The sequence below is a fragment of the Vicugna pacos genome, chromosome 1, assembly GCF_048564905.1.
Source record: "Vicugna pacos chromosome 1, VicPac4, whole genome shotgun sequence".
Taxonomy (NCBI): Eukaryota; Metazoa; Chordata; class Mammalia; order Artiodactyla; family Camelidae; genus Vicugna; species Vicugna pacos.
The window spans coordinates 113065052-113092755 of NC_132987.1; the positions used below are offsets into that span (position 1 = coordinate 113065052).

General features: G+C 46.4%; 1 protein-coding gene across 2 annotated transcripts in view; it reads left to right on the forward strand.

Moving 5' to 3' along the window:
* The window catches only part of HUNK (hormonally up-regulated Neu-associated kinase), a 101528-nt gene that overhangs the window by 55474 nt on the left and 18350 nt on the right, over positions 1–27704 (forward strand). For both annotated transcript variants that reach the window (XM_072968471.1, XM_072968481.1), the window contains exons 4-7: positions 2234–2369; positions 14662–14789; positions 22089–22224; positions 26617–26779. In XM_072968471.1, coding sequence (XP_072824572.1) covers positions 2234–2369; positions 14662–14789; positions 22089–22224; positions 26617–26779 — 563 coding nt within the window. The remainder of the gene's footprint in view (positions 1–2233; positions 2370–14661; positions 14790–22088; positions 22225–26616; positions 26780–27704) is intronic.

Here is a 27704-nt window from a genome sequence, read left to right on the forward strand (position 1 = left end):
TGGGGAGGCGAACTTCTCCCTCATTCCACAATTCTAATTATAGGCATATGTGTAAAACTTTAATGCTTACAATTAAGCATGTGAAACATACCAGTTATTCCTCTACAGTGTATTTTAAATTAAGCCCTTTTGGCTGGGTCAACAGAAGTCACTTAGAATGTAGATTTTTATCTTCTTCATTCCCCAGGTCCTCGGCTAATTTATCTTCTTGAAACTGTGCTTAAGACAAGGCAAGACGCTGTGTTCGCGAGCTTGCCTGGGAGCCGGGGGTGATCGGGCCTCTTATCTCTCCTCCCCTGCCCTTTTGTAAAATCAAGCGCCTTGTCGCTTTGTCGTACACCCAAGTCAAAAGTTGAGGGAAGAAACTGAAGGAGTTAATGGAACCCCATGGAGGTTAGGAAGGGAGGTTTTTAGGGGCTCCTAGGAGATTGGGCTCTAAATCACTGTTTATGAAATTTTCCTTAAAATGTTGCCCCAGTTAATATAATCTTTATTCCTTGATGCCATGTCTCCATCTCACCATAGTGGGTGCTCTTTACGCATTGGCTGTTTCCTTCAGTTTCCTTTAGGAATTGTAAAGGGCCATTCAATGTAAAGCTCAACAAGGTTTTTCTACTTACGACCACACCCTTCTCCCACTTCCGTGATACTACGGGGTGGGGCCTGAGATCAGGGGCCCTCAGATCCTTTTGAACAGCAATCTCCTCCTAAAATACAAATCCAAGAGAGCCTTGGGGCTCATGAAGGGCCTTTTTGGCAGGTTGTGTGGGGCCTACCTAATGGTGCTGACTGGGCTGATGGGAAAGGAAACGGGGGCCAGGTGAGGGTGGGAGTGGAAGAACTGGGAGCAGAGGAAGAGAGGAGGAGGGAGGTTAAGAGGCAAAAATAAAATCATACACCCCCTCCCCTCCAACCCCAACCCCAAAAGAAAAGTTAAGTGTGTGAACAGGCAGCATTCCTGGTTGGTTTGCCAGTCCCTGTTTTGGCTCTGATTCTTCGTTCCAAGTATGGGGTTGCGTTTGGAAACGCTCTTTCACCATACAGCTTAACCCAACGACTGTCGGGGGGGCTTTTAGTGTTGCATCTTGTAACTTCGTGGACTCACAGCTCTACCCGCCGGCCCACCGACGTTTCTCCTTTCCTGAGCTTTCCCAAGAGCCACGGCTTTGCAGGTGGAGACGTGTTAGAGTCGAGGAGAAAAACACAGTAACAAAATTAGATGTAAATCCTGCCAGTTGAGAAAGTGCGAGGGTTTTGTCCAGACGTGAAGCCTGTCTTTTGACCATAGCCCCTTTCTGACTGAGCCCTGTGGGCCGAGTCTTCTGTTTGGGGACCAGAACCATAATATTTACATTGAAGTTCAAAGGAGGAGCCCTGGTCTTAATTCTGAGATCAACAGAGATAGAGGAAAGCTATCAGATGAGGCCCTGACACTAACAGCTCTCTAATTACCTGTCAGTTGCCGTGTCTGTAAGAGCAGAAGTAAACACAGCACAAAAGGCGTAATGGACGCTTTAGGTGCCCTGGGCTCGTCTTTCTTCTTCCCTGCTGCCAGGATCAAAGCAGTGCTGGGAGGTCACTTAGTCTGATTCTCATTGCTGTCTTTCTGGCGTTATTTTTCCAGCCAACATTCAGCATTGTCTGAATCGCTGGGTGTATTTTTTCCCCCTCTTCAAATCACCATATGTTGCCGCATGCGTTGGGAGCATTTTTAAGAGACTTGCATGAAATGAAAACATTCAGCCGCAAAAGTCACCTCTTAACTGGTAGGATCGCGTGTCACCTGGGATGACGCTAGTGCCAGCCAGAGAAAATCGATCTTCCTTCATCTTTTTCCCACTTGGCCACTTGGAAGCCAGCAGGCTGACTCCAAGGACTTCTGCGTGTTCTCTCTTTCTGCCTTAGTCCTCGAAAGCGAAGCCTGTCTTTTTTCTGGATGACTCATTTCCAAGATTTTATGAAAATATGTTTTGGTTCAACATACGTTTTAGCTCGAGTTGGATTTTCCTGGGAGGCCTGATGGAAACTGTTTCCAGTTCAGCGAGGGAACCACTGCCTGACATTCTTTTGTCTTGAGACCCATATCCAGAGGTTATGATTCCCAGCTGCTGGTTTTCCTTTTGGATGTGAAACGATGTGTTAGCCTGAGAATGTTTCCTGCCCCTCTGCCTCACCCTCTCCTTCACTTCCACAGTTTTCTAATTCAGAGCCTTTTTTCCTCCCCTATTTGCAGACTTTGGTTTGAGCAACTGTGCCGGGATCCTGGGCCACTCCGACCCGTTCAGCACGCAGTGTGGCAGCCCCGCCTACGCCGCTCCCGAACTTCTTGCCAGGAAGAAATATGGCCCCAAAATCGATGTCTGGTCCATGTGAGTTACTGAGCTTCTGAGAGTGAATTCTCCCTCCTGCTGTCTCCACCGTCTTCTTCTTATGCAACAACATTTGAGTGTTTGATGAGAATGAGTTATAGGCTCTGGGATGTGTATCCAGTGATTCTTTGGGGTCCCACTTTCCATCTCTGTTCTTTCTGTCTTTTATCCACAAATTGCCCAAGAGGCTTTTATTAAAATTTGTTAAGGTACCCGGGGAGAAGCAAACATTGCCCTGCACTACCGAGATCATGTGCTAGTTTCATGCATCACTCATATCCTTCCCCGGATCAAAGTCTCCCAAAGGTTTCCATCAACATCAGTGTCAAACCCAGACTCGGTGCCCAGCCATGCTCCTCGCAGGTCTGGCTTTTGCCCACCTCTCCTGCCTCTTCACCCACCACCCCACCCTCAGCTCCCGGTTCTTCAGACACATTGGCCTGTTTTATCTTCTCTACTTCTGGTCTATGCACTTGCTATTTCTTTTCTTTTATTGAAATATAGTTGATGTTATATTAGTTTCAGGTGTACAACATAGCGATGTGACATTTATATATATTATGAATTGATCCCCACAATAAGTCTGGTCACCACCTGTCACCATACAAAGTTATTGCAATGTGATTGACTATATTCCCCATGCTGTACATTACATTCCTGTGACTTACTTATTTTAGAATTAGAAGTTTGGACCTCCTAGTCCCCTTCACCTATTTTGCCCCACCTCCCACCCCCCTTCCCTCTGGCAAGCACTCTCTATTTCTTTTGCCTGAAATGCCATTTCCTGGTCATTCAAATGGCCTGTCCAGTCCCACGTTCTGGTGTTAATCCAGTTTCACTATGCAGGGTCCATCTCTTGTTGTTCCAGGGATTTCTCAGCACCCAGCATAGAGCCTTGGCTGGAGAGGAAGGAAGTAATGAAGGAAGGAGGGAAGGAAGGAAGGGAGGAAAGAAGGGAGGAAGAGAATGGAGGAAGGGAAGGAGGGACAGGCATTTGGTCCAGGTGAGCTGAAGCCGGAGGATCTGGGCTAAAGTTGGCAGAGGAAGCAAAGGAAAGTGACCCAGTGAGGGGACTTCAGGAAGTTCTGGTTGGAGATTATTCAGAGGAACCAGAGACAAGAATGTGATTCTGAGGGCACCAGAATTCTTGGAACTTTCCCAGAAAGGACCAGCTCTCCCTGGCACCCCAGCTTAGCCTGTTCAGCCAGGGGCTGAAGTGGGTTAGTCAGGGACAGCTGCTGAGTGCATGGAGTTAACTGTCCCCCGTGGTCCTCAGGACAGAGTGTGAGGCCATCTCAGCATGCTTTACACAGATGGGGGATGCTCAGTGGTTAGTGCAGCCCCGGGACACACAGCCTGCACAGGGTGGAGCTGTGCTTTGTACTTGAGTCTGAGCTCCTGGCTTCTTTTCCTACCTCTTGAGAGGAGGTGTAGTGGAGGCTGCATATGGAGTGTGTGGGTGCTGATGACTTGTGCAGGAAGGGGGACGGGGGTCGCTGGGGTGGGTGGGAGTGGTAGCAGGGAGCAGCGGCAGAGGACACCTTCTCTTTTGAGGTGCCCTGGGTGGCTTGGATGGCATCGCTAATCACAGAGTTTTTATACGGTGCCCAGATGGGCCTCAGAATCCTTCTCAACATAGCCCTCCAGACAGCCGACACCAATGGATTAGAGTCAACATACAGGTGGAATCCATTCTTGGTCTCATAAGTGTCTGGCACATAATCTGTTCTCAATAAATATTTATTTATTCATGAATGAATAGAACTGTTTTGAGTCTATAATCACCTTCTTCCCTTAGGCATAACTTATTTATGCTAAATGGGAAACTCTGAAAGGGAAAATTTATGTGCCAAAAAGAAGGCTATGGAGAATGGGGCATCTGAAAGACCAGGAAGTTCAGGGGTGACTTATAACTATGGCAACAGGGAACAGGGTGGGCGGCATAGTGATCAAAGGGAAAGAAAGGTTGGTAGGTTGGAGAGGAGGTTACAGTGTGCTCCTGAGATCCTGCTCTTGAGGAGAATGGACAATACAGTGTCATCACCGGTTGTCATGGTGATGAGACTCAGCCTGTGTAAGGGGGACCTTTCCAGTCCGTGGCTGATACAGCAGGCATCTCCGAAAAGTCTACAGCTGCTGGTAGAAGGAAGGAGCGTGTGAATCGTCAGAGATGCAGAAGAGCACCTGGCCTTGTAACCAACACTGAGGCCTTTACTAACCTCCACTTAATTGCATTTTTTTTAAGAAGGTGACTTGCAGCTGAAGATCTCCTGAAAGCTCTAATCAGGCCTCATTCTTAGTCATGATGCCATCAAGTAATGTATGCAAAAGCCTTTGATACACAGTAATGCACTGTACACACTCTGGTTCTTCAGTTCATCGCGGCAAAACTCTGGAGTCCCACGTGGGATTTCCAGGTAGACCGGAAACCACAGCCCCAACAGTCCCTGTTTGGGTGCCCTGTGGCAGGGAGTTGGGGTGGAGAGTTTTACCCTTGCTTAGCCACAAAGGACCATGTTTTAATCTTTCTTAGAAATGAGGTTTGCCCGGAGCAACCCTGTGTTAGCCGACTCCATCCTAGGGGGTGAGACCCCATGACCCACACCTAATTCATGGGGATGATATAAACTAGGCCCTTTTTAGAAGCTGTTGATGAAGCTTAAAAAAAACAAAAGGAAGCTGCATGAGCCAAATGTTGGCTTACTAGAAATTTGTTCATTCGGCAAATATTTGTGGAGCCAGGCGCTGAGCCGAGTTCTGAATGCACAATGGTGAGTAAGACAGCCTCGGTCTGTTCTGCTCCTGTGATGATCATTGTTAACCCTCACACCCTCCGACGGAGTGATGGGCAGTGTCCTAAGGGCTTTGCATGTTTCAGCTCATCTCACCTGCCTAACAACGCTTCGAGGGAATGCTCTGTTGTCCCACTTTACAGATGAGGACACTGATGCCCGTGCCCAGATAATACAGCTGGTGTGTGATAGAGCCAGGACTCACCCAGCTGGTTGGGCTCGAGTCTGCCTCGTCACCCTCTGCTGCTGCTCCAGTGTTGTCCTTCTTCTTGGAGGGTTTACATTTTAGTGGGGCAGACAGACACAAATTTTTTTTTTAAGTTGTAAATTCAGTGTGGTCACTGCTGTGGAGGAAGTTGGTGATGGGGGTTGCAGGGAACGAGGATGGGGTGGCCTTTTTTTATTGAAGTATAGTTGATTTACAAGGTTGTGTTAGTTTCTGGTGTACATCAAAGTGATTCAGTTATACATATATATATATTCTTTCTCATATTAAGTTATTACAAGATACTGAATATAGTTCCCTGTCCTATAGAGTAGGACCTTGTGGTTTACCTATTTTATGTACAGTAGTTTATATCTGCTAATCCCAGACTCCTAATTTATCCCTGCCCCCTTTCCCTTTAGTAACCATAAGTTTGTTCTCTATGTCTATGAGTCTCTTTTGTGTTCATTTGTGTCATCTTTTTAGATTCCACATATAGGTGATACCATATGATATGTGTCTTTCTCTAACTTATTTCACTCAGTATGATCATCTCTGGGTCCATCCATGTTGCTGCAAATGACATTATTTCATTCTTTTTTTATGGCTGAGTAGTAGTCCAGTATATATATATATATACACCACATCTTTATTCATTCATCTGTCAGTGGACATTTAGTTTGCTTCTGTGTCTTGGCTATTGTAAATAGTACTGCTGTGAACATTGGTGCGCATATATCTTTTCAAATTAGAGTTCTCTCCAGATATATGCCCAGGAGTAGGATGGCTGGATCATATGGTAAATCTATTTTTAGTTTTTTAAGGAATCTCTGTACTGTTTTCCATAGTGGCTGCACCAAATTACATTCGGGGGAGGCCTCTTGAGAAGACCTCAATGTCAAATCCTAAGGATGAGGAGGACTCAGCTATGGGAGGAGGGAGGTGTTGGGGGGAAGGCTCTAGGCAGATGGAACAGGATGTGTGGAGGCTGTGGATGGAAGGGAAGGTGTGGGTTTGGACTTTGTCCTAAAGGGAATGAGAGGCCATTGGATGCTCGTAAGCAGGTGGGTAACAAAATGTTATGGATTTGATTGTGTTCTTCAGAAAAAGATATGTTGGAACTCTAAACCCCAGTCCCTCAGAATGTGACCTTACTTGGAAACAGGGTCTTTAATTAATTAAACGAGGTCATGAGGGTGAACCCTAGTCCAGCATGACTGTGTCCTTTTATAAAGAGGAAGTTTGGACACAGAGAGACCCAGGGAGAAGGCCATGTGAAGATGAAGGCAGGAATCAGATGACGCATCTCCAAACCAAGGAGCCAGAGATGGCCAGCAGCCTGCCAGAAGCTTGGGGACCAGCATGGACAGAGTCTCCCTCATGGCCTCAGGAAAACCAACCCTGCCAACACCTGCTTCTCAGACTTTGAGCCTCCAGCACTGCGAGGTGATGCATTTCTGTTGTTTAAGCTCCGTGATCTCAGGAAAGGTCCAAGGGGAGTAAAAACTCACCACGCCAGATCCCAAGAGCCATTCTCCTTCCCAGGGTAAATGAAATATTTCCTTTACTGAATCAAGTTCGCTAACTGACAGATGAAATGGACTAACTGAAGTCTTCATCATCCTTCTCCCAACAGTGGAGTGTAAGTCTCCGTCAGTCCTCCCGACAGAGGTCACTCCATGGTCAGATCAATAAACCACAGACTCAGTCCTGGCTGTCCCCAGTAGGCCATACATTATTGGCTGCATGAAAACCAGAAGCACAAGAAAACCACAAGTAAGTAGAACTTCATTCACATGATGCTGGAAGAGTCCCTGGAGTAAGAGAGGACAAGCCTTGGTGCATAAGCACTTTTCAAGAGGCCTCTGTGTCACATTTGCTCACGTCTCTTTGGGTGAAGCAGATCGCATGGCGGAGCCCAGCATCAGGACGAGAGGTAGACTCCACCCCTTGATGGAGGGAGTGGCAAGACATCCGTGGCTTATTTTCCCCCTTAACGGAGGCACTGGGGATGGAACCCAGGCCCTAGTGCATGCTAAGCATGTGCTCTACCACTGAGCTATTACCCTCCCCACTGGGGCCTTTTTTTTTTTTGCAATTGAAAACACTCATCTATTGCTATGGACTGAATCATGTCCCCCCCCGCCACAATTCATATGTTGAAGCCCTAACCCCCAAAAGTGTTTGTATTTGGAGGTGGGGCCTTTGGGAGGAGGGTCATGAGGGTGAAGCCTTCATGATGGGATTAGTGTTCTTATAAGAAGAGGCTTCAGAGAGCTTGCTCACTGTCTGACATGTGAGGACACAGGGAGAAGGCGGCTGCCTACAAGCCCGGAAAAGAGACCTCACCAGGACCTGGCCATGCTGGCACCCTGATTTCCAGCATCCAGAACTGTGAGAAAATAAATTTCTGATGGTTAAACTACCCTGTCTGTGGCATTTTATTGTGGCAGCCTGAGTTGACCAAGATACCTGCTTGCAGGTAGATGACCTGTAAGTCTCACCTGAAAACAAAGCGGGGATGTCAGGAGGCACGGTGCAGAGAACAAACAAAGCCCCCAGCTAGCTTAAATTCAAGAAGGATCAGAAGAGAGTTGAATCTGCTCCTGAGGGGTGAGGTGGACTTTTCCAGGTGGACAACAGGAAAGGAAACTTTCCAGGCAGAGGGAACAGCCTATGCAAAGTCAAGATGTGAAAAATCTGTTTCCTCTTGCTCTTCATCTTGGAGAAAACAAAACTTCAGAGCCTTCTTTAAGAATTCAATTTTCCACCAGTTTGGGGTGTTATGTCTGAGAAACTGGTCGGGTCTGTGTCTGGAAAACTGGTTAGGTTTCTCTTTGGTGCCCACGACTTTGCTGGCAGGAATGGAAACGGAAAACCCAAAAAGAATTTAATTTTAAAGGCTGTTTAAAAAGAGAATGAAAGTGGACCGGTTTTCTCCCTGGGTCAGGCACTGTTGTTTTAAAACATCCCTTTTTATTGCTCTGAAACAACGACAGAATGAAGGGTTCACTTCCAAAATCAAAAGCAAACTCTTGTCTCCAGAAATTTTTTTTGGACCTTGGCAGACAAATGGGCCTTTCTTCAAGACTTCCGAGACTGACTTAGGAAGAAAACCAGCTTGTCATTCAAGGAAACCTTGCTAAAGAAAGCTCCTCCCCACAAATGGGGCCCCCAAGACCCTCCTCATCTAGTGAATCAGGAAATGGAAAATGGCACCTGCTATCCTGAGGGTTTCCCATTATTTTCAGTGGTCATTGTTTTCATATTTGGAATCATATATGAATGTTTTTACATTCATTCACTTCTTTCCCTTAGTCCGTGTGAATGAAATATCTCTATCTCTAATGAGTTTTGAAATTTCAGACACAAAAATAAAATGTTCATTCTGGTGCAGCGAACCTTTTTTTATTGCTAACTGACTTGTCCTCAGAGTGGCATGTATGCTAATTAAAAAAAGAACTTTAATGCAGATGTACTTTTTAAACGAAAAGAATCAAAATTAACTTAATTTTCAGAACATTACAATGGTCTTTTGAGAACTTTGGTGAGTCTCTAAGGATAAGGAAAACAGGAATTGAGAATTCTATCCCGGAAGGATTGAGAATGCAACATTTTTTCCACCAAAGCTGCTCTTTGGTCTCGTGTGGATGTGTGAGGTGACGGAAGCGTTTGTGTGAAGTCCTGGTGCTTAGTGGAATGTCGTACTGATATGCCCAGACCACCTTCCTGCGATCACTGGGTCTGTTTTCACTTTGTGAGAAAAGCCTCTGTCCCAGCGCTGTCCCTTTGGGTAGACAAGTTGGCCGAGGGCACCATCTTGTTTCCAGCCCTTCTATCCCCATATAGGCCTAAGCATTCAGGAGGGAGGGTGGGAGAATCTGTTCCAGTCCTCAGTCCTCTGTACCAGACACCATCAGCTACTTCCAAGGGCAAAATATGGCAAAATAGCGCCTCCTCTCCATTCACACCCCCTTAAAATGAAAGCTAGCAGGAGAAGGAGGCAGAAAGAGGAGCCTGATGGCTTCTTTTAGGTCCTTTAGGGCTTCTGACTTTTAAAAGAGAAGATTTCTTTAGCTTCTGAGATTTTTCAGTTATAAAATCCAAGACTTTTGTTGTTGTTGTTGTTGTTGTTTGCTTTTTGTTTTTGTTGCTAGCATGTGCATTTAAAACAGAAGGGGGAAAGGAAGAAAGGAGTCGGGGTGGGGAAGTCTTAAAATCCACAAGAAAATAAATTCTTGCTGAACACAGACCATTTAACGGGGAAGTCGTGAAGTTTGAGATTTTCCAAACGGGTGGATCTGTTCCCACTCTGCTTTTAAGATGTTAAAGCGGAAGTTGTACTGAAAGTTGATACTGAAAGATGGAAGGATATTGCCTTTTGGCAGAGAGCTGTTTTTAATTTTTCCAAGGCAGTTTCTTGAAGAATCACGCAGAAACAAGGTATGTTGGCTGAAGGCTCTCTCAGCTGCACGCTGGTATAGACTGGGCTGCCCGCCAGCCCCCTGAGAACCAGTATTCACACCCTCCCCTGACACCACACCTCTGTCAGTTGCTTTGTCCCTTGCGTCTTGTTAAAGTTGCTGGCTGACTTCTCCAGGGAGCTGTGTTTCCATGTCTTTCCTTTCAGAGATGCCGAGTGATACCCCGGCTTTTCCTCCAAGGATTATTTTTGTGTATCCAACTAAATATCAGGACCCCAACTTGGCTCCTGATTTAATCCCAAAGATTCCACATCTACGTTTCCGGAGCCCCTTTCTCTCTTCTTCCAGCATCAGCTTTTCTTTCTCTTTTGACCTCGGAGTATTCCACCTGGCCAGTCTCCTTGGATTTGCTTCCATCCATCAGTGACTCACCCTTATTTCTTCCTGCTTGGAAAGCCCTGAATTATATTTGCTTGTTGCCATCTCATCACTTTCTTTAAAACTATCTGTGGTTCTTGAGGGCCCCACGTCTGCCGTGGAGAAGCTCGAAAGCCCCTGGGCCATGTTTCAAAAGACACATCAGGAAATTCTGAACGTGTTTTGAAACTCCTACTAATTCTACAGGATTACGGAGGTTTATAAGCTGCATTCCACATTTCCCCTTGGTATTCTCACATACTTGCGAAATGTCAAAGGGACTAGATTTCTCTTTATCCAGATATGAAACGTGTAATGAAAACTCCCGGAGCGGGGAATTGAGATGCTCAATCTGGTTTCCCTTTTAAAATCTCCTGTGGTTGTGTGACTATTAATGTAGGTTTCCGTTATTCTTTGGCAATAGGGTACAAATGTAATTGCAGCTTTTTATCTCTTGTTTTTGAAAGTTTTGTGATGAAACAACAGATCACATTTATCAGGCACTCAATTCTTGCCAGGCATAGCATTCAGCATTTTCTGTGGCTTAGCTCATTTGACCTGCATACAACCTAAGAAGCAGGTGTGGTTATTAACCGCATTTTATAGATGAGAGACGCCGGATGAAAGAGCTGTGTCCTCCTTACAGATATGGGATGTTTCTGTTGATGATAAATTCCTCCAAGAGAAATGGAAATCTGGAGGGAGTTTGGTAAAATAATCAGTTAGAACGCCTATAAAAACCACTTGCTCGATCCTGGTCTGACCACAGAGTTCACCAGCACTGTCTTTAAGACAAGCATCCTTTTCCTTGATCTGTGGTCACCACCAGGTAGCAGAGAGGGGCGGTAACTGGAGGAGATTTTTGTCATCTTTTGTAGCTAGGGGTGACAAGAAGACACGCAGTTTAATGTCTTAAGAACTCTTTGAAGAAAGAAACTTCATAAAGATTTTAGAGTTGGTCCTCTGTTCCCATATTACATTTGCCAAACTCCTTCAGTTGGATCCCTGCCCTATTACCATAACACCCCACCTCCTGTAGCATCCTGCATTATTTTAGGCACCCCACCTGTAACAGGATGCTCAGCATCCCTAAAGATAAAGGAAAATAGGAAAGGTAATAGGGCAGCATTCGTCAAACTTGAGTATCATCCACTCTTCTTGTAAAGGAAGAGCATTCTTGGTAACCCCTCATGTTGACTTCTCATTTTTATTTAAATTTTACTTCTTGGGCATAAATGTAAAATTAAACTCCTTTTATTTAGGGTCCTGTACAAATGAAAAACCAAAGCTAATTTACAAGTTAAATCTAACCAAGATGAAAAAGGACCCTCAAATAGTCAAAGTAGCAACATCCATTAAATGTCATGGCTGCTGTCCGCGGGAGCTGAATTGCTGTATGCAGTCTGAGTCCGAGTCTCACGCTGGGCACAGGCTCTTTGAGCAGCTCAGGCCCAGCTCACTCACCACTTTTCACTATCCCAGTGGCTCTCAGCCTTGAGTGTGCTTCCAAAGCACCTGCAGGGAGGCCCCCCCACCCCGCCCCAGAGCGTCTGATTCAGAAGGTGTGGGGCCCAAGAATTTGCATTTCTAACAAGTCCCTAGATGCTGCTTCTGCTCCTGGTCAAAGGACCACGCTTTGGGAACCACTGCGCTCTTCAGATCATCAGGAGGCTTTCCTTCCCACAGATAGAAATACAGGAATGCCACTGACAAATTAAGTCTGCCCCTGATCCTTTCTCATTAGCCTGTGAGAATCAAGTTGATATATTTTAGCAAAAAGTGTGTGTTGGTAAGACACAAATGCAAAAAGCAGGTGAAATGAAATGAAATCAAGTGTGCACAGTGGAGGATGTCTGAGGAGTATAGTGGCCGTCTGATGTCCCTTGTTGGGCTTTGTCAAGTGTTTTAGTGTGTCCCCAAGAGAAAATCAAAAGTGGGGCTGCAGAGCGGGAGGGTATAGCTCAGCGGTAGAGTGTGTGCCTAGCATGCAGAAGTCCTGGGTTCAATCCCCAGTACTGCCATTAAAAAAACACACACACACACAAAAACCTGATTACCCCCCCCAAAAAAACCTTACAATTAAAAAAAATTATTAAAAAAAAAGTGGGACTGCTGAGCCCCTGAGGTTGTGTCCAAGGGCCTCAGGGGGAGAATCACTGAGTATCATAAAACACTCACTTGTGGGAAAAACGATATTATTTAAGTGCTTCAGCTTCGGGTGAGCGTGCTGGAGCCAGGATTAAGGCACACAGAGGTGAGCAGGGACCGGCTGACTGGTCGTGTCCACAGCCAGTGGGTGGAAGTTACAGACTTTGGCTTAGTATTCGGAAGCCCCTTTGTGTGCGTCAAGTTGCCCTGAGTGGCAGCCTTAGGGAGCTTGACCCCGAGGCTCTTCAAGGGTCTTCCAGCAACAACCCTGTGGGGTGTCCCACGGGGTTTCCAGCCATAAGAGCCATGTGTCCAAGACCCCTTCGAATGCAAAAGTGATACAGTTCGGAGGCCCTCTTAGCTTGCCCTCTGTCACTCACCAGGGCTGACGGAAGCAGGGATGCTTGGCTCTGCCTCAGACACACCCACAGTGCCGCACTGCACCGTAGGTTCTCAAACATGCCACCTCCCCCGAACCCCCTCCCTCTGCCCCCCAAACTGGCTCCCCTCTCAGCCTCCTCGACTTCGTCACCATCGTCGTCCTGCTTTCTGCCTTTGCATCCTGCCTCGTCCCCTTCAAATGTCTCCATTGCATATTTGCCTTTCTCTTTCCACTGTACACCTCCCCTCCCGCTAGGACTTTATTCTCAACGTGCTAATCTACTGCCACAGTCTCCTGCTCCCTGTCCTGAGCCCCTTTCCTCCCCTTAATGCCATATGACTGCTCCCCACATTATCTGGCTGTAGAACTTTTATCCCCCCCCAGTCTGTTCTTGCCCTAGGGAACGGGTTCCATGAGGCACACACAGGGAAATGCTGCTCTAAGCAGCTCTGCCTGTGTTCCGTCCATTCTTATCTTCTATGCTTGGTCTACACAGTTTATCCTCATATCCAGCCAGCCAAAGACAGATACGCTCACACACATATACTTACCCCCGAGAGGCCACCCATCCTCACGTACTTACTACGGTCCTCTCTCTCCCTTAATTGAACTCCTCTGGGGTCAAGAGCAGCCAGAGCGTTTTCTTACCCTCTCTGCACTCACTGCTTGAAAGGCTTGTGTTTATTTATTTGTTTGCTTGTGACTGTCCCTTCACCCCACTCTAAGTCCAAGATGACGAGTCCTTTTCTGGTCCTCCCTCCGCAAGGCCAACATCTGTACCACTGCCTGGGGCCAAGAGCCAGCCCAAAAGCATTTGTGGAATGAATGTGGAGGTGTCTGTCTCTCCAACTCAACTGTGACTTGCAGAGCAGAAACTAGGTCTCAGTGGATGTCTGCAATTTGAGAAGGATTTCTGGCTGGAGCTGGGGGGCTCCGGACCTGTCCTTATCCAGAGCACTGTGGTTCGGAGGCACCTCAGTGCAGTGGGGCCCCAGGGATCTTCATTTCAACCTGTCTTGGGATTTGCTTTGACTGGAGATCCTGTTGCCTGTTTTTAAAACAGATTCCCTTGGGTACTTTGAGCACTTGAGGCCTCTAGGCAGGCAAGGCGTTTCATCCCCATCAGGAAATCGCATCAAAATGATAGTAGGTTTGCACATAGGGAAAATAAAAATACTCCAAGAGATGTTGCTGTTCTCTAGTTTGGCTTTGGACGTAAGCAGTTAAGCCCATTTGGAAGGTCTTTTGACCACATCTGAGATACTGAGCAGGGGCTACGTAGCAGAAACTCACAGTAAACAATGCTATAAAAGCATAAGAGCGAGAAGGAGACCCCTCCCCTCCCCCTTCCCTCCCCCTCCCCGACCCCTCACAAAGGAATTTCTCTAGTTACAGGTCCAAACAGAATTCAACGCAAGAGCCAAACACCGGCTTGGGGTATAAGACTTGTTTCAAAGGGCGGCGTGGAAACCAGGCAGGCTGGCCAGGCTGTGACTTGCCCCTCCGTGCAGGGTCTTGCCCTGAATATTTGGTCTGGCCTCCTCCAGGCTCTGCTTTGTAAACCACACTTGGAAAACCACATCGTGGCAGAACTAATTTTATTCAAGGTTCCTGTCGTCCCCCAGGTATTTTTTCACATCGTTTGGCCTGGACTTCCTTCTGGAAGGGACATAGTTTCCCCTCCTGAAGTGGGTGGGTAGCTCTGGATAAACCCCTCTTACAGCCATCGTCCAGGTCCTCACAGTTCGCCCATGCCTTTCGCATTTGCTGTTTCAAGGCAGAGCTGAGGATTCTAGAAACTGACGGAGAAGGTGTATTGAGGGGGATGCGAAAGCGACAGGGCTGCCGCTGGGCCAGGTCCGTGGCCTCTTTGTCATCCTCTCCCGGGGATTCTGGTCTCACGCTCTGGTGTCTCTCTTTTCAGAGGTGTGAACATGTATGCCATGCTGACGGGGACCCTGCCTTTCACGGTGGAGCCTTTTAGCCTGAGGGCTTTGTACCAGAAGATGGTGGACAAGGAAATGAACCCCCTTCCCACCCAGCTCTCCACAGGTAATGCACCTGCCACTCCGATTCAGGGTCCAGGGTACTCGGTCTCTTCCTGGTACTAAAACGAAGTCTCAAGAAACGATTGGTTTCCTATCTGCAAGGAGCCACTCCCCTCATCTGCCCTCAGTCCTTTCCTTTTCCATCGTAATTCTGAGCCCCTAACTTCCTCCTTCCTCCTCACAAAACACACCTATCAGAAGGACCGTAGTCTCCACTGGAAAAATAATGGAGGCTGAATTGTTTTAAGACTCACCCTTTTATAGTGTTGACTTTGAAAACAGTGTTTGTCATCACATTTCTATTGTGTCTTCCTTCAGCAAGCCACTCTAAAGAGCTATTAGTTTCATTTGAGTTTGGTCTGGGATTTGTTTTGCAATGTGGGTTTTTGAGCCCGTTCAAAAGCTTTTAAATCTACATGGGTTCAGTTTCTCGATTAGACTGAATCATCAGGTGTGTTTGGAAAGTACACTCAAACTTTAGCTGGTTCTCATTTCAGTAAACAGTTCCTATAAGGTTTGGTTTCAGATCCAGCAGATTAGTACAATTTGTTCTTTTGTTTGGTTCACAATTCACTTCAAGTTCCTGGCCTCGGCTTGGCCTTGATGGTCATTTAATTGGCTCCTTAGAATAAACTCAGCTTCACTGAGGTAAGGCATGTGGCCAAAAAAAAAAAGGTGTAATTATTTAATTTCAATTTATGATACATGGTTCAGCTAGAGCACTTTTATTTTACTACTGTTAGGTTTTTTTTTTTTCTTGAGTTTACAAAGCGTCTGTGAAGCTGACCCAGAATTTATGGTTGCCAAATGGTGTCCAAGCTGAAATGTGTTCTTGTCCGTAATTATCTAGTTCGGTTCATACTTTCACCTCTGCTGGGGAGGGCAGAATCTCTGCAGGCTGAAAGCAAAGCAGGCACTGTGTTCTTGGGAAGATGAGTTACAGTTCCGTCCATATAAAAGAAATAGTTCTGTGCTGAGAGCCGTGACTCCTGGAGTTAGAAAATGTGCAAAATGTTGACCGAGTTGTTATATTTAAGTTTTAGAGCTTTCAGAAATGTTGGAAGTGCTGCAGTGAAAGCACATTCATGCATTCATTCCACGTTTCATATGCATTCACTTGTTCTGTGACTGTCATTCACTCATTCCATAATTCACGTGCATTCACTTATTCCACGAAAATGTACTGAGCATCAACTATGTGCTAGGAACGCTCTGTCACCAGGAAGAGAAGTAAGACAATCTTTACCCATATACAGCTTACCTATCAGCAGGGGAGGCAAAAAAACAAACAGATAAACACATGTGATGTTTGGTGGTTTAAGTTCTTAAAGAAAATAAGAGAAATCAGGATAAGAGGATAGAGAATAAAGATAGGTTTTTTTTTTAAACCAGTTTAGATTTTTAAATACCTTTTTAGTGTGGTGATTGTAGATTCATACAGAGACCATCTATCCTTCATCCAGTTTTCCCCAGTGGTAGCATCTTAAGTAACTGTAGTTCAATATGACCACCAGGACATTGTTGAAATTCATTGACCTTATTCAGATGTACGTGTCGCTGTGTACGTAGTTCTGTGCGATCTCATCACACGTGTAGGTCCCCGTGACAGTTACCGCAGTCACGATACAGAACAGTACCATGACCAGGATTCCTCATCCTACCCTCTAAAGCCACGGCCACCTCTCTGTTTCCCACCTTCCCTAACTCCTGGCCACCACTCACCTGTTCTCTGACTCTGTAATTTTTGTCCTTTCAAAAATGCTGTATATATATGTGTGTGTGTATATAGATAGATGATAGCTTTTTCTTTCATTCAGTGTAATTCCATTGAGACCCATCCAAGTTGTTGCATGTATCAATCCTTTGTTCCTTTTTCTTGCTGAGCAGTATTTCATGGTAGAGATATACCATAGTTTAAATATTCGCCCATTGAAGGACACTGGGTTGTTTCCAGTTTTTGGCAATGATAAATAAGGCTGCTATCAACATTCATACATAGGTTTTTGTTGAACATGGTTTTGTTTCTCTGAGATGAATGCCTAATAGTGAAATCACTGGGTTGTATATAGTAAGCACGTATTTAGTTTTGTAAAGAATTTCTTCACTCTTGTTCCTAGGGGCTGTAACACTTTGTGTTCTCTCAAGCGATGCATGAGTGATCCAGTTTCTCTGTATCCTTGCCAGCATTTGATACTTTCACTATTTTTTATTTTAGCCATTCTGATAGGGGTCTAATGATACCTTATTGCGGTAACAAACAAGATTTAATGTTTACAAATAAATGCAATCTTTCAAGGTAGTCTCTTTTAAGAGTTATATAGTCATAAACCCTGCCACCTTTCAGAGTGATTCTGAAGTTCCTCTTATGGTTCAGAGGCTGTTTTGTTCTAAGTGGTCCAATACAAAGAACAGTAGGAGGATGTTGGTACCCTCATGCCTGGAAAAAGCAGACAGTGCTCACTTTGAATCCCAATGAGACACTGAGGAACTGGAACTGCTTCTCACTGTAGTAGTCAGGATAACCCAGGTTATGCTGCAGTAACAAATAGCTCCCAGATCTCAGGTGCATAAGACAACAAAGATTCACTTCTTATTCATGCTACATATTTGTTGAGAGTTGGATCAAGAGTTGGAGGGTTCTGTTCATCCTAGTCAGTCAGGGTACCAGATGGATGGGTTAGCCACCATTTCAAACAAATCTGGTCCCCGCAGAGGGAAAGAGAAGTCTAAAAGTTCTCTTGTCAGTAATGAACTCTCCCACCCTTGTTCCACTCATAACTCCTGAGTTTGTAAAACATGTCACATGGCTTCACCCAGCTAAATGAGCTGGGGAAGTGCAACCCTGCCATGTGTCTGGATGGTGGAAAGCCAGGAATATCTGTTGATCAAACAGCATCAGTGTGAACTGCAGGCTGTAGGAGGAGGAGCAGGTGGGACCTGGCGATCAGCACTGGGGTGAGTCGGGTAGCTGGGCAAGGACAGGTAAATTAACAGCACAAGAAAATCAGTCTCATTGCTTCTGAACCACTAACCTTGTTTTTATCCCAATACTATTATCCAGACTTGACAGGCTGGGCTCTAAGTGTTTTCTGATTGTGACAATTAAATTTACCCTTAAAGAAGTAAAAGTTGCACCCCTGAAAATGTTATTAAAAAAAGTAGTCCAAAGAAGTTCCACAGAAAGAACTAGAAATGCTCCAAGCAATTTTAGCATCACTGGAGTTAGTGTCCAGCCTCACCTAGCTCCTGCCCTGAGCATCAGTTTTGACTTTGGCCTTGAGCTCTGCGTGTGTGCTTGTTCACCTTCACATTCCTGCTGGACTTTGTGGTCTTGACCTGTCAAACATGAACAAGCATGAACTGCATTTCTAGGTCTGATTTTACAATTAGGGAATTTGGACCCGTCCCTGCCCCTTTGATTCTTTTACTATTGGGATTATATAAATGTCCACTCACGTCGGGCTTTAACCCTTTGTGCCAGGTATTAGGCAAACATTTGCACCTGGTAGTTGCTCAGGGAATCGAGGTTGCTGACACTTATGTTAAAGTGTGTGGGCTGGGAAGGCAGCCCATGGATTCACTGGATTACTTGAGGATGGGAACTGGCCCGAGGCTGCAGGACCCAGAGCTGCAGAGGACGCCCAGGTCATCTTATCTTGTTTAGAGAGTGAATGACTTTCGTTTGGGGCATCAGCCACTCCCCTCATGCCAGCCCCCAGCTTCTCCAACCCTTTGTCCTTTGCACCCCAAGTGTACAACACTTCTTTTCACCTTCATTTATGATACCATCTTGTTTACATCCCATAATACTAGCTTACCAGTAACAAGAGTAGCTGCCATTTATTGAATGGCCATGGGTGAGGGCTTTTCATAGTATCTCCTGTTTTCAGGACAGCTCTGCATGGTAAGTTCTATTATCCAAGGGGGAAACTGAGTCTCAGCAAGATGGTATAGCTTCTCTGTTTCTGAATTTACACCTGCTTGACCCCCACACCTGGATTTCCCTACTATCCTGGGCTGCTTCCCTGTCTTTCCTTATTTTATTTAGCGTAAGATGCCCCCAGTCCCCTCCCCACCCCAGATTCAGCGGCATCATCTGTTGTGCCTCTGTTTTGAGTAATATCAAAATTGAAATGTCCAACTGGAGAATGTACCATTTAAGTGTCTCACTAACACATCTTTATTAATTTGATGATTCTGTCACTCATACTTGTAGTGCTCTCGCCACGTCTGTTATAATAGTACTCTTTTTTAGATTAAGTTGGAAGAATTTCTGCCAAATTTGAGCTGAAAAAAAGCACAGCGTTCTTGCCCTTGTGAGCCCATTCTGCGTGCTTTCGAAGAATTGCCCCTCTTTTCTACCATGTGGGTTGAAAGCATAAGCTGTTGGGAGCTTTCCCATTCTGGCTTCTAGACAGTTTCTCTGTCTGCTTGTTGGTGCTTTTACATCACAGAGTCGTGACTGCCTTTCATCGTTTCCACATTTGCTTTTCCATCACGACGCCTCAAGGATGGCTCTTAGAATGCATGCCAAGCACTCACTTTAAATCAAGAGGGTTTTGTACCATGAAGTCACTGAATTGATGCTGAAGGTGGGATGTTAGCATTTGCAAGGGATGAGCCAACACCAATTAAGATTTCCAAGGAGGCTAGACGGTCCAATAATTGTTGATGCTGCTTTCTCCTGGGAGGTGATGAGGGAAGAGCCTCAGGTGGGGATGGGACCCCGCGTGCATCCCATGGGCTGCATGAAAGTCCGATGGCTTCATCTGTTTCCTGTGGCTCTTTCCCTAGACACAGGGTCAGGGTGCTCACACAAGCCAGTCCAGGCTTTGGAAGGCTGATGCTCATGGACGAAAGCAGGTTTTGCACCCAAAGAATGTGCACCTTCTGTGACATGGAGCACAGAGCGGGAGCATGCCCCGTGTGGGCCGTCCCTATGCTTAGGCCTGAATGGAGACCCCCAAGCACTGGATCAGAAGCCATGCCCGCCACCGCTTTCCAGGACAGTGGAGACTACCTCAATCCCTTATGTCCCTGAGTCACAGGGATACTCAAGGCCCTAACACAAACTTCAAAGAGCTCTCAGGATGTCTTCAAAGTCCTTTTCGGGTAGTAATGCAATATTTGTGATGTCCAAAGAAAGAAAACTCACCAGTGGAGATCTGAACTAAAATTACTTGTGCTCATCAGCAATTTGTGAAGATGCAGAGCGCTTGGTTCTGAAAATAGAATGAACACGCACATCCAGTCTGTTCTTAGCTCTTCTGGTTAATCATACTCTGAAAAAGCCTGGGTTGCTGTTCAGGTCCTTTGAGGGTAAGCAACAGAGATGTCTCAGAAACATCGCTAACTGAATAGCCTCCCTGTTTCAATTCATGAAGCCGGTGTCTTTTTTCTTTGACCAATAGATGCCCCTGATTAAGCATCCTAATGACTCTTACAATGAGGGGAGTCGGGAGAAGGGAGAAGCGGGTCCAACAAGAGGAACCCCTCTTCTGGAGCCCCATTTGCTTTTCAGACCATTGAAGAACATTTTAGAAAAGTTTTATTTGAAGACCCAGCTATAAAACTTAGAATATTAAATGTATCACATGACTGCTCTGACGTCTACACATATACTTTTACCCACTACGTTTTCAGAGGGAAATGGCCCTCTGGTGACCTCATCAGCGGTATAGGAACCCACCTGGAGGCATGACCTAGCAAAAGTTACTTCTCTTGGGTTGATCCTGGCACCCCATTAGCCCCTCTTCTGATGGCTTCATTTTTACCCTGCAACAAATGGTTGACAGTCACACCCATCAGTCTGTAAAGGACAGTTTTAAAATGACAACTAAAGCTTGTGAGAAAGTGAGAATTTTTACGACCTTTCCTCGAAAGGTTAGATTATCTTAGAAAACTGAAAAACGGCTTTGGAGAGAAGGACAGAAAAGTTTGGGGACCAAGCAAATGAAGATCGTTTTCCAGAACCTATCATTTGGTATATTGGAAATTGGAGTTCATGTATTTTTTCTCTTGCAAAGACGTGATCATAATGCTCCATACAATGAGTATAAATAAGAAACTATCGTGACCCCACAGCTCAAGCAAAACAGACCATCTTCATTTTGAAATAATCCCTGGGATTCTTTTTCCGTATGTGAACCTGCATATTCTTGTGCTGAACAATTTTGGTGGCTGTGACCTTCATGTGCATTATAAACATATTTTTCCATGTTGTGTAGTTGTCTCCGTTGTTCTAAATCTTTTTTTTTTTTTAATGGTGGTACTGGAGATTGAACCCAGGACCTCCTGCATGCTAAGCATGGGCTCTACCACTGACCCATACCCTCCTCACTATTCTTATAATCTTAAAGGATACAAATGTTCCATTTATGGACAGACCAGCTTCCTAACACTAATGCCTGGGTGGACAACAGATGCTCTGTACATGTTTATTTAATGAAAGGAAAACAGGGCATCTGAAAAAACCATTTTTGCCTGGGATGAAAGGGGAAGGGGAGGTGAGGATTTCACGATTTGTCAATCATGTCACACATTGTTTGCTTACACCCCACGGTCCACATGACTGATGTGCTGCAGCGAGCTTCAGTGGGCTAGAGAGTCAGGACAAACTTTATTGGCATATATTGTGCCCAAGACAGTTCAAAAGGAGCGGGCCCAGCAGGCCAACGTGGGTTTAGAGTACATGAATTTTGTCCACGAACTAAAATTTAAAAACTGGAGTCCTTGTTACAGAGTTTACTTAACACTTTAACCAAGTCTGTCTCTCTGGATTTGTTTCGCCCTGACTGGCTCAGCTAAGTGCACCGTCAGTTCACAGAGTCTGGGGAGTAAATGGTGACCCCAGAGAATGGCTGTAAAAGAAAGGCCCAGAAGGAAAGCAGGACGTCCCTGTCCTCTTGAGACTTTGGGCGTCAGTGGTGAAGGCCAAAGTGGAGGGTCTAAGTGAGAATGTCTTTACCCTCTGTTTACTTTCTGAGTCCTCAAAAACCTACCTTGCGATCAAGCATTGTCTTTTCACTTCCTTTCATCCCTCTTTGGCTCACCTTTAGAGGTGAGCCTCCAGAAAAGACCACCGGTGGTTCTGGGAAGTGCAGGGCGTGGGAAGACCCACGCTGGTTCTTGCTTTACCACGTCCCAGGTGCATCCCTTGGATAGATATCTTAAACTCAGGACTTGTGGTACCCAGAGTGCCAGAAAATAGATCAGCCATGGCTTGGAGGCGTGGCGGGCCGCCTGCCTTGAGTCTTCGTTCAGCTTGTGACATGTGCCTGTTCTTTGCCGAATGTCTTCCCAGGAGCTGTGAACTTCCTGCGTTCTCTCCTGGAACCAGATCCCGTGAAGAGGCCCAACATCCAGCAAGCACTGGCCAACCGCTGGCTCAATGAGAATTACGTGGGCAAAGTGCCATGTAATGTCACCTATCCCAACAGGTAATCCAGTGCACCCAGAGGGACCCCTTCCCGGGCAAGACGGGCCCTGTCTTACGAGCCCTGAATACTTCTGGACAGGAAGCTGTATGTGATTCAGGGAATAGCTGCATCTTCTCTTGGCTGCCCTTTCCCCCTCCGCACCCCCAGGCCCGCAGACGAGCCCACCTCAGTGCATAGGAGGAGGTGTGGACAGGGCCACCCCAGGCGGCTGTGCAGAGCTCACCCTGCAGGGGGTGCCCGGAGGTGGGTGGGTGGAGGCTGAAATCCAGGCCACACTCCCATGGTCAACCCTGTCCCTGAGGATGTAAGGACTTACATCTCTCCAGAGTGGTGCCTCTTTCTAATTCACACAAAGGGACAGTCTAGACTAGCCATGGCTTGAGAGAGTGTGTGTGTGTGTGTGTGTGTGTGTGTGTGTGTATATGAGAGTGTGTGAGTGTGTGGTCCACTCAAGAGCTCTCCTGCCAGCATCAGGCAGAATCCTGTGGAATTGCCCCTTCCCCTTTCAGATCACCCCTGGGCTCCTGTTCTGCCACCTCTTTGCTCTGATGTGTGTTTCAGTCCTGAGCCCCCCGCCTTACAATGCTGGGGGCGGGAAGAAAGGCAGGAGCAGGAGCCCTCCAGGCCGTGCTTCCCTGTGGACTTCCCAGGAAGGCTGCGCCTTGGCCGTTTTCACGGGGAGGGCTCTTTCAGGAAGGCTTACAGGCCGGAATGCACAGCGTGGAAACCCTGAGGACACCTGATGGCCCACGCGTCCCCATGCAGGGGTGTCGACTCCAGATTTGAGAACAAATTTCCTTGTACTTTTTTCCTTCTCATTTGACCTACTGTTAACTCACCGGAGGGAGGGTATGAGGACCCCTAACCCTAACCCTAACCCTTCACCTTGGTGACTTTAGAGCAAACATGAAGACCACGTGGGTCAGATACCCTCCAGGACTGGGAGCTACCTTGGCCTGCACATTCTAGATCTGAAGCTCAGATGAAGACAGAAGAACCACTGATGGGGGGGGGGGGCAGATGGGGACTGACAGGCTAGGGAAAGAGGTGTCCTCTGTGATCACACGTTCAAAAGGCCCAGGAAGGTCTGGAAGCATCCACAAGCCTTATGAAGGAGGCAGCACTGAGGTCTCCAGCTGAGACGGGCAGGCTGGGCTCTGCCTCGGGGAGGACCTTCTAGGAGAACTTCAGGGGGTCTGGGGGTGGGGTGTGGGATGTGCATCTAGGCTACTGGGCCACACTGATGCTCGCCTGGCCGTAGGTGGGGTGCTTTCACTCAGCTGCCTTATAGAATTCTAGCATTTCACCCATGGGAGGTAATTTAAACAAAGTCTAGGCTACTCAGGTTACCAAGGGAACCTGGAAATAGACTGCTGGTTTCCAGTGCTGGCTCGGTCTGGTCTAGTATCTGAAATAGATACCAGGAATATTACCCCAACAGAAAGCAGAGCCGAGGACCTACGCCTCGTTCCCAGGGCTCACACCGCACTGAAGCACACAGGTATGCTCTCCGTTAAAAGAGGAGGCATTAGTAGCTGCCAGATGAGTCATTAACCTAATGTAATCACTGTCAAAATGAGCATAATCAATCCACTCAATGGGGCAGCTGTTGAAGGAAGGGAACCCGGTATTAAATACAGCCTCCTCCCTCCCTGCTGGCCGCGTCTTCATCCACGAAGGCTCATGCCCTGGCATCTCATTTTGTACCTTCTCCCTGGGTTATAGGCAGGCGTTTGTAGATTAAAACTTAAATTCTAGTAATCTGTATTGGCTTTGCCAGATTGATAATTTTTGCATTTGGACTTGGTCAAAAGCATAAAGGCTACACATGATCAATTAGGTAGATCGTAAAAATGGTTAAAATCTTGTATATTAACGAAAACAGCAGCTCAGTCCCTACTGTTTGTTTGAAGCCCATTATTCATTTTATACTAGAGCCAAATCCATGTGTGGTTTTTGAATAATGAAACCAGAACTCTAAACCATTGGGGAAGACAGATGTTATGTACAGTCTTCTTATTTTAACTGAAATATAGTTGGTTTACAATGTTGTGTTAATTTCTACAGTCTTTATTTTGAAAAAAATATATAAGGCCAAAAAGTGCTTTTGATAATTATCTTTCTGGTTTTACCATTTACACAGATAAATGGAGTGATATGTGACCAGGAAAGGAATATTTTCTTTATAAAGTCTATTTTATAGCTTCCCAACATGTGTAGCCCCAGATTTAATTATTTTAGATGTTGTCCATGTTTTACTTCTGGGAAAGAAAGAAAATAAAGGTCCCATGCTTTACATCACTTTTCTGTAAAGCCTTCTGTTCATTCATTTGGGCCTCCAGGTTGATTTCCAAGAGGCAAGAGGAAAATATCTTTAAAAGTAAATTTTTTGTAATAAATGTTCATGCCAGCCAGTCACAGATGTTGCGGTGTGCCGGGCTGGCCTCCCTGTTCTGGGAGCTGACATTTTTTTCAGAGCAGACCCTAAGCCACCCCCTCCCATTGCCCTGCCTGGGCCTGGACAGGCTCCCACACCTGTAGTTAGCGCTGGTGATGGGTGGGAGGGGAAGGAGGCCATTGGTAGCGCAGGACAGAATTAGACCACAGTGGAATAAAATTGGATTCATGTTACTCAGAGTTATACCTAGTGTTCCGGAACATTTTATTACCATCGTCTCTGTAATCCAAACATGGAGTGATGATACAAATTCAGTAACTGACACAGGAAAGCACCAAATATACACATTGCTTATTGAAAATATTTAAAATATTCCTCTCAGTCAGGAGTCAGCCCACAGCCTATATGCTGGCAGAGCTCATGTGTTTTTGAAGACAAAGGATATGAAGGGCAGAGATGGGGTGTCTGCCCTTGCTCACTTCCTCCTCTCTCCTCCACTTCCCAGCCCCACCCCGGTGGCACCCCTTCCAGGGCCTGCTCCCCAGGGAACCATGGTTGATGTCAGATAGCCAGGGCCTTCTAGGGGTGGGGTCATCCAATGTAGCTGTGGGTTGATTGGTCGGGGTGGGGGGAGGGTCACAGAAATCATGATCTGATTGGCTAGGGGTGAGGCCACGAAGCCATGGTCTGATTGGCCAATGTCAGGGGCACAGCAGGGATCTCACTGGCCACGAGTGGGGTCAAGTGGGGGTAGTGATCTCCTTGGCCAAAGGCAGGCCTGCCCACACTTGGATGTTACCAGCTAGTTTCAAACAATTGTGCTTTCTGTGTTAAGTGCTTTGGCAGTCTTCAAGTAAGTGTATCCTTTTTAAACAAATGTTATTATTTTTAACCATTAATCATGCCAACCCTACTCAACCTTTTTTCTAGAATTTGTCATTTTGTGGCCATCAGGAGTGAAGAAGGCAGATCTGCTTTCTTGGGTGTGCTTTCTTTGGCCTGCACTTAGCCAAACGTAGCAGAGGGAGGGCTGACATAGGTTACACTGAGGGTGGTGGAAGGTGGTCAGCAGACCTGGGTCTGCCCTTCCTGCCCCTACTAACTGGCCTGTGGACTTGGCAAGTCGGCTTCCTCTTCTGCACCATTATGGGGGTGTACTGCGTGGTTTCTCCGGGTGTTATGGTTCTGAGGTTCTGTCAAAAGTTGCAGCCCCAGAATTCAAACCCGAGCAACCTAGTTCAGTGTCTAGACGAACCTCTACACTCGCTGCCTCTCAAATAGCATTTTACTTTATGGCTGAGCCCCAGATCCCCTATCTGTGAGCTTGTAAGCTCGCATTGTTCCTTTAAACACGGGCTGGACTGGCTCCTGAGCACTCTCCTTCCCCACGCCAGCTTCCACCCAACTTAAGTGTGGGCTCCACCCATGTCCAGTAAATACATTTTAAGGGAAAAAAATGTCAAATTGCAAAGACGTTTGGGACAATTGAGGACATCTGAATATACTCTAGATATCAGAGAAGATTAACACATTACTAAAATTTTGCTGAGTATTTTGATGGTATTGTGATTCTGCAGGAGATGCCCTTGGTTTTTAAAGATGCACACTGAGGTGTTTAGGAATGAAATGTCACGATGTCTGGGATATAAAATACTATAGAAAATAAATAAATAAAGCAAGCAAGCATGTATGGTGACGCATTAACAATGGGTAGAGCCATGTATGGGTGCACACGTAGGGTAATTGTACTATTCCTTCTACTTTTCTGTACATGGATTTTTCATAATAAAAAGTCAAGTGAATGAAAGAGTGAATGATGGATGTGGTTGTCCATGGGGGGGCGTGTGTGTGTGTGTGTGTGTGTGTGTGTGTGTGTGTGTGTGTTGAGGGTGGGGGTCTCTGTGCTGCCATGTTTGTGAGCATCACTAAGCAGGCCCCAGGGCCTCTCAGGGAGGATGGAGATGTGACTGGTCTTCTGTCCCTCTGCCGAGCAGGATTTCCCTGGAAGACCTGAGCCCCAGCGTGGTGCTGCACATGACCGAGAAGCTGGGCTACAAGAACAGTGACGTAATCAACACAGTGCTGTCCAACCGCGCCTGTCACATCCTCGCCATCTACTTCCTCCTAAACAAGAAACTCGAGCGCTATTTGTCAGGGGTGAGTGGGGCCCCGCGGCGGCTCTCTTTACCCTCTGGGGAAAGAGGAGCTCTGACACCCAAAGTGTTTCCTTCCCAGTTGCTGACACTTGATCTGAGCTGTTAATTGAAGCGAATGTAAGGCTGGGTTTCCTGAACGTGGGAGAAAATAGTACCCAAACCTGCTTCTCAGAGAGCGCTTTCGATCTGAGGTGTTTTTCAAATGTTTGCCCACAGAGTGAAGGTCTGGGCAGACTCGGGAGAGGTTCGAGCTTCTTTTTCCTTCAGTTTCTGGTGGCTCCTTGGATTCGCCACTTAAAAGGCACCAGGGACGTGTGTGGCTTTAAAGGTTGGGGAGCAGAGGCTCTCAGGCATTCACCTCTAAAGCTCGGGGTATGAGAAAGCCACTGTTTACATTTACTTTGCTAGAAAACAGGAATGAAATGGAACTTCACCAGCTTGACTGTGGCCCCTTCACTCCGTCTGGGCATCAGAAAGCCCAGGTGTCACGTGTCGCAGATGAGGGAGGTAGAGCTGGGAGTCTGGGGTGGATGGTGGTACCCGCTTGCTTTGGCCACCTTCATCCTTCTGCCACCTGCAGTGCATACATGCCTGGGTAAGGGAACTTACATGCTTCCGTATCCAATCAACTCTTTCTAAATGGACAATGGCTAAAAAAGAATTCTGCAAAGAAAACTGGATCAAAGGCAGTGATAGATCCTGTGTATCACTCCTTCTGTTTCTCTGACTCGGAGTGACAGGGGCTGACCAGATCTAACAGGACGCCGGCCTGAGAAATTTGGAATTGTCAGGGAGCCCATCTGAAAGCTGATTTCATACCCACTGTCTTGAAGGATGATCTTCACCCCATGTCTGTGGCGCCTTGAGATCTGATTGTGGGGGTTTGTCCCTGTTGACATTTACAATCCAGAACATGAAGACGAATT